The sequence below is a fragment of the Eschrichtius robustus genome, chromosome 16 (assembly GCF_028021215.1).
Source record: "Eschrichtius robustus isolate mEscRob2 chromosome 16, mEscRob2.pri, whole genome shotgun sequence".
NCBI classification, from domain to species: Eukaryota; Metazoa; Chordata; class Mammalia; order Artiodactyla; family Eschrichtiidae; genus Eschrichtius; species Eschrichtius robustus.
Genome location: NC_090839.1, coordinates 69,092,084 through 69,104,425, shown reverse-complemented (window position 1 = coordinate 69,104,425; position 12,342 = coordinate 69,092,084). Strand labels below are relative to the sequence as shown.

Sequence of the window (12,342 nt, the reverse complement as noted above, 5' to 3'; positions counted from 1 at the left end):
CTATAGTTGAGTAGTATCCATTGTATGAATATACATCGTATGAATATACATTGTATGACTATACCACAATTTGTTTATCTGTTGATCCTTTGATGGATATTTGAGTTGTTTTCAAATTTGGGCTGTTATGTCTAAAGCTGCTGTGAAATTCATGTACAGGTCTTTGAGTGGATATATATTTGCCTTTCTCTTAAGTAAATGCCTAGGATTGGAATTGTTGGGTCATATGGTTTAACTTTTGAAATAGTTCGACAGTTTCTTATAAAGTGATTGTACATTTTACACTCCTTCTGACATCTACATACTTGCTATAGTGGGTCTTTAATTTTAGTCACTGGAGTGAATGTATAATAGTATCTCATTGTGGTTTTATTTGTATTTTCCTGATGATTAATGATATTGAGCATCTTTTCATTTGAATAGTGGTCATTGTATATCTTATTTTATAAGTGTTCAACTCTTACCCATTTTTAATGAAGTCATAAGACTTAAATATTCTGGATTCAAATTCTTTGTCAGATACAATGTACCGTGAATGTTTTAAATGCTTCAATTGAATAGTTAGAGAATTAGTATTTGTATCAATATTCATAGGTCTCATTTTTAAGAAAGAAATGTCATGTTAAAGGGATGTTAGCAATTTCCTTTTCGCTCTAATACAGAAAAGTTGCCAGAATTCTGTAGAATTAGTCAATAATGTGGTCGCTAGGGTTACCGAGTAAATTTGAGTATTAAATTTTAAGTAAGCCAATGCTGGGATATGGACTTGTAGTGCAGGGTGATTACTGGCAACTGTGACTCACTTGGACCCTCAGTGCCAGATAGACCTGGGTTTGGATCCTTAGCCCAACACTTGCAAACCGAGGGACCTTAGGGCAAGTCATTAAACTCCTGAGTCGCTTTGCTTTTCAGTTATGGGGGTTGCCCCACTCATGAGATTCTTGTAAGGATTATAGGAAATGAGACAAGGTATATAAAAGCCCTAGCACAGAGCATGGCATATAATAGGAATACAAATATCATCTCCTTTCCCATCCTTCCCATATTGAATAAGTTTTAAAACTGAGAAGAAAAAGTCAGTAACCCAGTAGTTACATTTGGAGACAGAACTTCACTCCTCCTTACTTTTCTTTCTTTATTCAGCAAGTGTTTATCAAAATATGTGCTTTGTGCCAGGTACTGTGCTATAAGTTGGGATGTAATGGTGAACAAGACAAGCCTTTTTTCTGCATTCCTAGGACCAGAGGGATTCTGGAGTCTAGCAGGGAAAATTGTCATCAAGCAAGGAGCAGCAATATGGTGTGCTAAATGGAAGTGCACATGCATGGTGCTTAAAATAGCACAAGGGCACCGATTTAATCCTAGGAATCAGAAAAGGACTTGGGGAGGAAGTAACATTTAAGCTAAGACCAAGGGTGGGTAGAGATGAGAAAGAAGGCAGACTAATTTAGTTAGAGAAAATATCATGTGCGAAGTCCAGCAACAGTAGTAAAAGATTCTTAGATGACTCAATTCTCAATTCTCGCCTAAGGGAGAATGGGAAGAGATGAAGCTGGATGAGATTGAGATTAGAATGCAGTGTAAGCATCAGTGCCTCGTAAGCCAAATTTCGGAGTTGGGGCTTTATCGGAAGGACAGTGGGAAGGCATGAAAGGGAAGTTAAGTGTTCAGATTTACCTTTGTGTAAGATCAGTTCAGTTGCAGATGGGAGAATGAATTAGAAGAGGCTAAGACTGGGGGCAGAGGGACCAGTTAGGCTGAGGTCCCTGCTAAAGATAACCAAGGTAGTAGCAGTAGGGACAGAAAAAAGCAGATGTGATATGAGGATTGAAAGTAAAGGCTAAGATGACTGCCAGGCACCTGCTCAGGTAGCCAAGTTGATCGTGTGCCTTTACCTGAGAAAGAGAAAACAGAGACGGAAGTAGATTTGGAGGGTGGTGGAAAACTGATTCCATGTAACACAGGTTAAAGTGCCTTTGAAATACCTGAGTATAGGTGACTGGTAGGCAGGTGGGACTCAGATGTCAGGTCTGGGCTAGAGATAAAGATTCAAGAGTCATCAGCATTTGTATGGTAATGGAAGCCACAGGAGCAGATGATATTGTCCAGGGAGAGTATGCAGAGTGAGAAGAGTAGAGAGCCTAGGACTGACCCCAAGGAACACCAATTATAATGGATGGGTAGTGGACGAGAAGGAGACTGAGAAAGGTTCTTCAGAAAGGTAGGAGTAAACCAGGAGAGAATGGCATGGTAGAAGGGCAGAGGGTACTTACTCAAGAAGGGGGGATGGTCTGGCCTTACCCTCATTCCCCACCCTTTGGCTTAGGCTCTTTACTAAAACAATTCAGAAGCTAAAAAGTTAAATTTCTTATACTGAACGATTTTTACTTTTGTCTACTCCATTGTATACATTTATTTTAACAAACATTTATTGTTTATTGTATGCCAAGCACTATGCTAGCTGTTAGGGATTAAAAGATGATGAAAAACGAATTATCTTTATTTAGGGAGGTAGTGGGGAAGGGAATAGTTGGGGAAGAAATTTTTTGGCCATGTTTCTGTGCAATCTGGGATTAGACCAGGCAAGGACTAATAAAACATTTTCTTCTCTCCAGAACAAACAATTCCAATTAGAAGCCATCTCATGGAATTAGGTCTAACAGCAGCAAAATTTGCTAGAAAACGGGGGAATGTGTCACTTGCAACAAGACTGCTGGCACAGTGTAGTGAGGTTCAGCTGGGAAAGACCACCACTGCCCAGGATTTGGTCCAGCATTTTAAAAAACTATCAACTCAAGGTCAAATGGATGAAAAATGGGGGCCTGAACTTGACATTGAAAAAACCAAATTGCTATATACAGCAGGTTAGTAAAATGAATTATGATTAATACACGACTATAATAAAAATCATGTGTGTGAATGTTACTGCGTGTGGTGTAAGGCAATAATAGAAAAGTTGATTTTTTTCAACTGTTGCAGAAAATTTGGGTCCTGAAGAGTAAGTTATGTGTAATTGACTTACCTCTGTAATTTGGTGCTTTTAAAAGAGGTAATTTTGTTATTGTTTATTAAAGTAGGAAATGTTTGCAGAGATCATTGATTATCACTGAATTTACAATATTACTTTATCCTGAAAGAATGTCATTTGTTTGCTTCTAAGGGCTGGTGTTTTGATTTTTTATAGGCCAGTCAACACACGCAATGGAGATGTTGAGTTCTTGCGCCATATCTTTCTGCAAGTCTGCCAAGGCTGAACATGCTGTTGCCAAGTCAATTCTGACATTGGCTAAATGGATCCAGGCAGAATGGAAGGAAATTTCAGGGCAGCTGAAACAGGTTTACAGAGCTCAGCAGCAGCAGAACTTGACAGGTCTTTCTACTTTATCTAAAAACATACTCACTCTAATTGAACTACCATCTGTTAATACAATGGAAGAAGAGTATCCTCGGATCGAGAGCGAATCTACAGGTAGGATTTGTTTGGTTAGCTTTAAAATACTAATTTTAGAAGTTATTTCCCCCTATTTTAAAGTGTACAGTGTTAGGCTGGCTATAATTGGCCACAAAAACTGTCTCTGTGGAAATTTAGTATATTATATTGCCCAGAAGTGACTAAAGCACATTTCTTTAGCATCTGATGCCACTGTGGAAGTCACTGAACTCCGCCTCCCAGGCCTTACTTCCCACCTCCCCAGTTCATGGTGCTTTTATGGACCTTGATGTTTTTCCTGGCAGTAAGGTCCTGCCCATGATATCTAAAATTCTACCTCATGCTAGGAGGAACAACAAAGATACAGAATAGGAGCCTCTGGTCCCGTTGACTGGTGGGGCACAGAAACTACAGAAAGGTTCATGTTTCACATCCTGACACTAGTGCTAGTAACAGAAGGGTACTCGACAAATAGGGTAGTTAATTCATGCAGTGTTTGAGTGCCTGTTATGGTAGGCACCATTGTCCAGGTTTTACAGATTGGGAGATAACTAACCTTTTTGCTGAAACATGAGAATTTTGTGCATGTCGTTCATTTTGTTGTTGTGAAGCCTAGAATTGTAGTTACTTACATTGGTCTTACTAAGTAAATCTAATCTATGTACTATAGGGGTCTTTATTCACAAGGGATATGTCTTGTGATCGTTATAAATCTTCATATTGGCAAGTGGCACTATAGCAGGAGATTTCTTCACTTCTAAACTGGAAATAAAGATATTTACCTCATGAATCTTTGATTGAATGAAATTGTATACTCATCACCTATCTATTATTTTTGCCAGAATGTTTAAGCTGAATCTAATTGTGAGGAAATGGCCAGTCAAATCCAAAATACAAGACATTCTAGAACACATCTGACACCTGACCTGTTCGTAAAGTTCAGTATCATGAAAGACATTGATGTGTTTTACAGGGTGATAATTTAAGCTTACTTGGGAAGCTGAGTGATTCATTTCAACATATTAGCGTTTTAGAAAAGCATAATACAAATGTGTGCTTTATCAAATTATGTGCTATATAACGTTACAGAACTTATTATTTGCAGATAGTAAAATCCTAAAATGTTAATGGGAATGCCATTAGAAATTTATGAATGTGACATTGTTATTTTTTTCTCCGCTATGGCAGTACATATTGGAGTTGGAGAACCTGACTTCATTTTGGGACAGTTGTATCACCTATCTTCAGTACAGGCGCCTGAAGTAGCCAAATCTTGGGCAGCGTTGGCTAGTTGGGCTTACAGGTGGGGCAGAAAGGTGGTTGACAATGCTAGGTATGTACGTTGAAATGTGTAATTTATTTAATGCATTGCAAAATAGAGATTTTTTTTTTTTATAAATTTATTTATTTTATTTATTTATTTTTGGCTGCATTGGGTCTTCGTTGCTGCGCGTGGGCTTTCTCTAGTTGCGGTGAGCGGGCTTCTCATTGCAGTGGCTTCTCTTGTTGTGGAGCACGGGCTCTAGGCGTGGGCTTCAGTAATTGTGGCACATGGGCTTAGTAGTTGTGGCTCGTGGGCTCTAGAGTGCAGGCTCAGTAGTTGTGGCACACGGGCTTAGTTGCTCCGCGGCATGTGGGATCTTCCTGGACCAGGGATCGAACCCATGTCCGCTGCATTGGCAGGCGGATTCTTAACCACTGCGCCACCAGGGAAGCCCACAAACTAGAGATTTAAAATCTCTGCTGACATGGCGAAGTTTCGGTAGCTGAAATACTGATGATTTGTTTTATTTTTATAGTCAGGGAGAAGGTGTTCGTCTGCTGCCTAGAGAAAAATCTGAAGTTCAGAATCTGCTCCCAGACACTATAACCGAAGAAGAAAAAGAGAGAATATATGGTATTCTTGGTCAAGCTGTTTGTCGGCCAGCGGGGATTCAGGCAAGGAAAACATGATACAGTGTTTGGGGGAAATAGTGTCAAGTTCACTGTTCTAAATCACATATACTTGATTAAATGTTTTGTTTCAAATGAAACTTTGATAAGATGAAGGTGAGTTAAAGTATTTTTCTAATAAGAAGAATGTGATTTCTTGAGAAATCAAGTCATTTCCTTAGGGTCCTGTTAAAAAAGGTGAAGTTTGTTTTATGTAGATTTCTCTTTTAATTGCTCTTCTGATCAGAAATTCTTAATACTGGCTTGGAAGCTTTTAAAATATGCCCGTGTCTAAGCCCTTCTCCACATATTCTGGATGGAACGTTTGTGTATGTGTTGGGGATGGGAGGGTTTATTGAAGTTTTACTAGGTGATTCTAAATTATACAGCCATAGCTGAAAACCAGCAGACTAGATGGTCTGTAGGATTTACTCCCTCCCCTCTCAAAGTTCTATGAATTCTAGAATGTTATAACTATTAAGTATTTAGTTGTAGACTTTAGAAGTTTGCATTTTATTTGCTGAGATAAAACTGTGTTGACTTAGTTCTTGCTCTAGACTTTAGCATATATCAGTGTCTGTCAAAGCTGGTGTTAAGTACATGTGCAGTACTGTAGAGAGAGAGTAAGGTAATTCTCTGCAGGCAGAGTATTATGTTGTAACTCTGAAGCATTTAAATTCCCCAAATCAAAATCTTTGATCTTTGCTAAATGCTTATATCCTTCATCATTAGCTACATTAGTGAATATATCATAAAGAGAAGCATAGTAACATTGATTTAATATGTATAACACTAAATGTGGAGTATTTTGGTCATAAATGAGAAAATGCTTGCATATATTAGGAAAATCACGTACCTTTTTCCCTTTTTTAATTTGTGCCCAGAAATAGCAAATTTTTTTGCCCTATTTTTCTTCAGGATGAAGATATAACACTTCAGATAACAGAAAGTGAAGATACTGAGGAAGATGACATGGTTGATGTTATCTGGCGTCAGTTAATATCAAGCTGCCCATGGCTTTCAGAACTCGATGAAAGTGCAACAGAAGGAGTTATTAAAGTGTGGAGGAAAGTTGTAGATAGAATCTTCAGCCTGTACAAACTATCTTGCAGTGCATATTTTACTTTCCTTAAACTCAATGCTGGTCAGGTAGGTAGCACAGTGTTCTGTTAGGAAAGTTTATTTGAAATTTCTAGTAGATGAAAACAGTATTCTGAATTGTCTTATTTTTCCCTTTTGTTTTTCATCCTTAGATTCCTTTAGATGAAGATGACCCTCGGCTACATTTAAGTCACAGAGCAGAGCAGAGCACGGACGACGTGATTGTGATGGCCACGTTGCGATTGCTCAGATTGCTTGTGAAGCATGCTGGAGAGCTTAGACAGTATCTGGAACATGGCTTGGAAACAACACCGACTGCGCCATGGAGAGGTGATAGTCTAAATAAAATGTTTCAGGAAAAATTATTTCTGGGTAGAATATAATAAGACTGTTGAAAAATAATAGTTCCTTGGACTTCCCTGGAGGTCCAGTGGTTAAGACTCTGTGCTTCCACTGCAGAGGGGCACGGGTTCAATCGCTGGTCGGGGAACTAAGATCACACATGCTGAGTGGTGTGGCCAAAAAAAAAAAGTTCCTCTATGTTTACTATTTGAATGTGTTATGAAATAGCTATATTAGTTCATAGGACACTCTGGACTGCTTGTTATACCACTTCCCTCCCACCTTTCAGAAAAATGGAAGGCTGAGAGGCGGAAGCTTTTTATATACAAAAGGAATTTTGGAGAGAGTGGTAAGAATAAGTTTCAAAAACTTTCATATACCCTTTGAAAAAATTGTCTGTTTCTGCCTTCTTTTACAGGCACTCACGAAAATATATTTCTCTATAACATTTTTGAATTGCTTAGGATTTTGATTATAGCTCTGTACCCCAACTAAACTTGCAAATCAAGAACTATTGTGTAGGTTCTTTGCTATCACAGGGAGAAATTTGAGGTTCTTAGAACTAATGCTGACATATATCAAGTTTTATCCTTTTGCCTCCACCATGTTGACTGTTTTTAATAACTTTAAAGTATTTTTCTTTCTTATCCTGAAGGAATTATTCCACAACTTTTCTCACGCTTAAACCACCCTGAAGTGTATGTGCGCCAAAGTATTTGTAACCTTCTCTGCCGTGTGGCTCAAGATTCCCCACATCTCATATTGTATCCTGCAATAGTGGGCACCATATCGCTTAGTAGTGAATCACAGGCTTCAGGTAAGGAATTTTAAATACTGCTACTTTAAGTATAAATGAGTTTGCAAACAACGTTTGTTAGGTAAAATTTTTTAAGCTTTATGTTCCAGAGTTGATAAGAGTTTGTAATTTTTCCATAATAATAATAGTAAAAATAATAACACCATTTATTGAGTAACTACCGTGTCTGGCAGTAGGATGTGTGCTTTACACGATATCTTCAGTCTCACAGTAACCCACCAAGGCTTGGAGAAATCTCAGGTTCACCGAGCTGAATTAACTGGCAGACAAGGATTGAAAATAAGTTCTGGACTCTGGCTGGGGGAACACTTTATTTGTTGAGACTCATTTATTATATTTTCCCCCATTTATCTTTTATTAGCTTATAATATTAATAAATATAGAAGCTGAACTTGTAAAAAGGCAGAATATCCATGATCTTTGGTCAACTTAGTGCACAGAAGGCAAAATTAGTTAAATGAGTGCTCTGGGATCAAATACATTATTGATGTTTTCCCTAACTCAACATATGCACATGGGAGAAGTATCCAAATTATACCTTATTCTCCCATTTCACTTTAGGAAATAAATTTTCCTCTGCAATTCCAACTTTACTTGGCAATATTCAAGGAGAAGAATTGCTGGTTTCTGAATGTGAGGGAGGAAGTCCTCCTGCTTCTCAAGATAGCAATAAGGATGAGCCTAAAAGTGGATTGAATGAAGACCAAGCCATGATGCAGGATTGCTACAGCAAAATTGTAGATAAACTGTCCTCTGCAAACCCAACTATGGTGTTACAGGTACAAAAAAACCAACTCATATGTTTTAAAATAAATTTTTATTGGAACCACCCCCCCACCCAAAAAAACCCAAAAAAACTCACCTAAAAACTAAACCCATAAAACTGTTACGGAAATATTATTCAAGGAGTAAAGCTTTTAAAAGAACCAAAATTGGTTTTATAAATCTTTACTGATAGAATCACTGATCAAGGTTCTCTAATTGGATAATGAACAAGATGCACACATTTCACTTGCAATATCCAGTGTTTGCAGAACTGTGCTGTGTGTAGATTTGTAGATGAGCATATTTGGATGTGCCGTGTGTGCAGGTTCAGATGCTCGTGGCTGAGCTGCGCAGGGTCACTGTTCTCTGGGATGAGCTCTGGTTGGGAGTTCTGTTACAGCAACACATGTATGTCCTGAGACGAATTCAGCAGCTGGAAGATGAGGTGAAGAGAGTCCAGAACAACAATACCTTACGCAAGTATGTTTTCATATACTTACACTCCAAAAACATAGCTGCCTCTTTTTTTTTTTTAATGTAAAATACATATAAAGTTTGCTGTTTTAACTAATTTTAAGTGTACAATTCAGTTGCAGTAAGTACATTCACAGTGTTATGTCAAATTCCGGAACTTATCCATCATCCCAAACAGCTCCATACCCATTTAATAGTACTTCCCTTCTCCCCTATCCCCAGCCCCTGGTTACCACTATTTTGCTTTCTGTCTTTATGAATTTGACTATTCTAAGTACCTCGTGTGACTGGTATCATACAGTATTTGTCCTTTTGTGTCTGGTTTATTTCACTTATCATAATGTTTTGAAGGTTCATTCCATGTTGTAGCATGTATCAGAATTTCCTTCCTTTTTATTGCTGAATAACATTCCATCGTATGGATATACCACGTTTTATTTATGCACTCATCTGTCAATGGACACTTGAGTTGCTCACTCATGAGTGCATTAGATGCACTCATCTGTCAATGGACACTTGAGTTGCTCTTGTCTTTTGGCTGTTGTAAACAATGCTTCTGTCAGCATTGCTTTACAAATATCTGTTTGAGTCCCTGCTTTTAATTGTGTGTGAGCCAATGGATTTGCTGGGTCAGATAGTAATTCTATGTTTAACTTGTAGATGAACTGGTAAACTGGGTTCCAATTTCTCCATATCCTTGCCAACATTTGTTATTTTCTGTCTTTTTGATAGTAACATCCTAATGTGTGTGAAATGGTATCTTGAGGCTTTGATTTGCATTTCTCTAATGACTAATAATGTTGAGCGTATTTTCATGTGCTTATTGAGCATTTGTATACCTCCTTTGGAGAAGTGTCTATTTGAATCCTTTGCCCATTTTTGAACTGGGTTGTTTTACTGTTGTTGAGTTTTAGGGGCTCTCTAAATATTCTGGATATTAATCCCTTATCATACACATTATTTGCAAATATTTTACCCCTGTTTTATGCATTGTCTTTTTCACTCTCTTGAGTGAAAAAAAATGTCTTTTTTTTAATAAAATTTATTTCTGGCTGTGTTGGGTCTTTGCTGCACGCGGGCTTTCTCTAGTTGCAGAGAGCAGGGGCTACTCTTCGTTGTGGTGCGCGGGCTTCTCATTACGGTGGCTTGTCTTGTTGCGGAGCGTGGGCTTCAGTAGTTGTGGCACGTGGGCTCAGTAGTTGTGGCACACGGGGTTAGTTGCTCTGTGGCATGTGGGATCTTCCTGGACCAGGGATCGAACCCGTGTGCCCTGCATTGGCAGGCGGATTCTTAACCACTGCGCCACCAGGGAAGTCCAAAAAAATGTCTTTTGATGCACATGATTTTTTAGTATTGATGTAGCCCAGTTTATCAATTTTTTCTTTTGTTTTCTTCTAAGAGTTTTAAATAAAGCCTTAGCTTTTACGTTAAGGTCTTTGATCCATTTTGACTTATTTTTTGACACATAGTAAAAGGTAAGAGTTCAGCTTCATTCTTTTGTAAGCAGATATCCAGCTTTCCCGGCACCACTTGTTGAAAAGAGAAGGCGCCCCTTTTATATGCTGGATTTTTTGCAATGCTGTTTTTAGTCAGTTACTTTGCTCATATTTTATTACTTTATTTTGACTATTCTTTGATACTGTTTACTTACACTTGACAATTAAATTGTTCCTTGTTTGTATTGAACTCTTTACATCTTTCTGGTCAGAGAAGAGAAAATTGCAATCATGCGGGAGAAGCACACGGCTTTGATGAAGCCCATTGTGTTTGCTTTGGAGCATGTGAGGAGCATCACGGCGGCCCCTGCAGAAACGCCTCATGAAAAGTGGTTTCAGGATAACTACGGTGATGCAATAGAAAATGCCCTAGAAAAACTGAAGACACCATCAAACCCTGCAAAGCCTGGAAGCAGCTGGATTCCATTTAAAGAGGTACAGAAAAATCTCAAGAATGCTACTGAAATAGGAAATTCCCCGAGATAAAAAATTTAAGTAAGGGGACTCTTTTTACTTAGAACACAAGAGAACTTTCTAAGCCCATGGAAGGCAGTCAGTGGTCAGTTGCTTGTAAAGAATATAGAGAAAGGTGTTTTCTTCATTTTTGAGAATTTGAGGGTGAGTGGGCCTAGGGTGGCAAACTTAAATCTACTGAGGGTTCACTCCAGGGAAGAATATACTGTAAGAAATTAGACAAGGAAGGAGCTGTGGCCTTGAGCTAAATATTGACTGCCTGCTATATTCTTCTCATAAAAGATTAAGAAATTTAATCTTGGACCTATGTAGTTTTTCTTGGTGGAGTGGTATTCAGTATTTCTAACAGACAAAATATTCACATGTAACAACATCATTTTTTATAAGGAATTCTTTGACAGCAGTTCTGCATAGCCTGTTTGAGAGATGATTAGTGTATTTAAATACTTGGGAATCCTTATCTTTTATGTTTTGGTCCCCTTAATTCTGTATGTTCTTTGGTTTTCATCTGTTTCAGCAATAGCACCACTAGTTGGGGGAGCCTGTTTATTTATTTATTTTAAATTTATTTATTTTATTTTTGACTGTGTTGGGTCTTTGTTGCGGTGCGCGAGCTACTCATTGCAGTGGCTTCTCTTGTTGCAGAGCACGGGCTCTAGGCACGTGGGCTTGAGTAGTTGTGGCACGTGGGCTCAGTAGCTGTGGCACGTGGGCTCAGTAGTTGTGGCTCGCGGGCTTTAGAGCGCAGGCTCAGTAGTTGTGGCACACGGGCTTAGTTGATCTGCGGCACGTGGGATCTCCCCGGACCAGGGCTCGAACCCGTCTCCCCTGCATTGGCAGGAGGATTCTTAACCACTGCGCCACGAGGGAACCCCGGGGGAGCCTATTTAAGCTACCTTGTAGCTTTTTTTCTTATCCCTTCTTTCCCTATCCCTTTCCTATATTGGTCTTAACTGATTTCCTTAGCTTTAGTAATGAAAAAACTATTAAAAGATACAGTGTAGAGACAAAAAGTACACCTGACTTTAACTAGTAAATGCAAAGTAGAGGAAACTAGAGGAAATGCTAAATTCAGGGGAAATGCCTTAGAAGCACAAGATAAGAGCACTAACATGAAGGATGAATTTTATTATGTGTGGCCTAGCCAAAACTTGTTTCCTCGTGTTCCAGCAGTAGTTTCTTGCTTCTTTGTGTTCTTCTCAGTAAATCAACCAAGAAATCCAGAGGAGGAGACAGGGAGAATACTTTTTTTTTTTTAATTGAAGTATAGTTGATTTATAATGTGGTGTTACTTTCTGCTGTACAGCAAAGTGACTCTTTTATATATATAGATTTACATTCTTTTTCATATTCTTTTCCATTATGGTTTATCCCAGGATACTGAATACAGTTCCCAGTGCTCTACAGTAGGGCCTTGTTCATCCATCCTATGTATACTAGTTTGTATCTGCTGATCCCAGTCTTTCCCCCACCCCCACCCCCTTCCCAGGGGGAATACTTTTTAAAAACCC

General features: G+C 38.6%; 1 protein-coding gene across 4 annotated transcripts in view; it reads left to right on the top strand.

The window, feature by feature from the left end:
- Positions 1 to 12,342, top strand: part of SMG1 (SMG1 nonsense mediated mRNA decay associated PI3K related kinase) — a 95,878-nt gene that overhangs the window by 55,991 nt on the left and 27,545 nt on the right. For all 4 annotated transcript variants that reach the window (XM_068524884.1, XM_068524883.1, XM_068524885.1 and 1 more), the window contains 10 exons: positions 2,616 to 2,864; positions 3,185 to 3,469; positions 4,619 to 4,763; positions 5,230 to 5,368; positions 6,281 to 6,511; positions 6,616 to 6,793; positions 7,461 to 7,622; positions 8,184 to 8,401; positions 8,713 to 8,867; positions 10,570 to 10,792. In XM_068524884.1, coding sequence (XP_068380985.1) covers positions 2,616 to 2,864; positions 3,185 to 3,469; positions 4,619 to 4,763; positions 5,230 to 5,368; positions 6,281 to 6,511; positions 6,616 to 6,793; positions 7,461 to 7,622; positions 8,184 to 8,401; positions 8,713 to 8,867; positions 10,570 to 10,792 — 1,985 coding nt within the window. The remainder of the gene's footprint in view (positions 1 to 2,615; positions 2,865 to 3,184; positions 3,470 to 4,618; positions 4,764 to 5,229; positions 5,369 to 6,280; positions 6,512 to 6,615; positions 6,794 to 7,460; positions 7,623 to 8,183; positions 8,402 to 8,712; positions 8,868 to 10,569; positions 10,793 to 12,342) is intronic.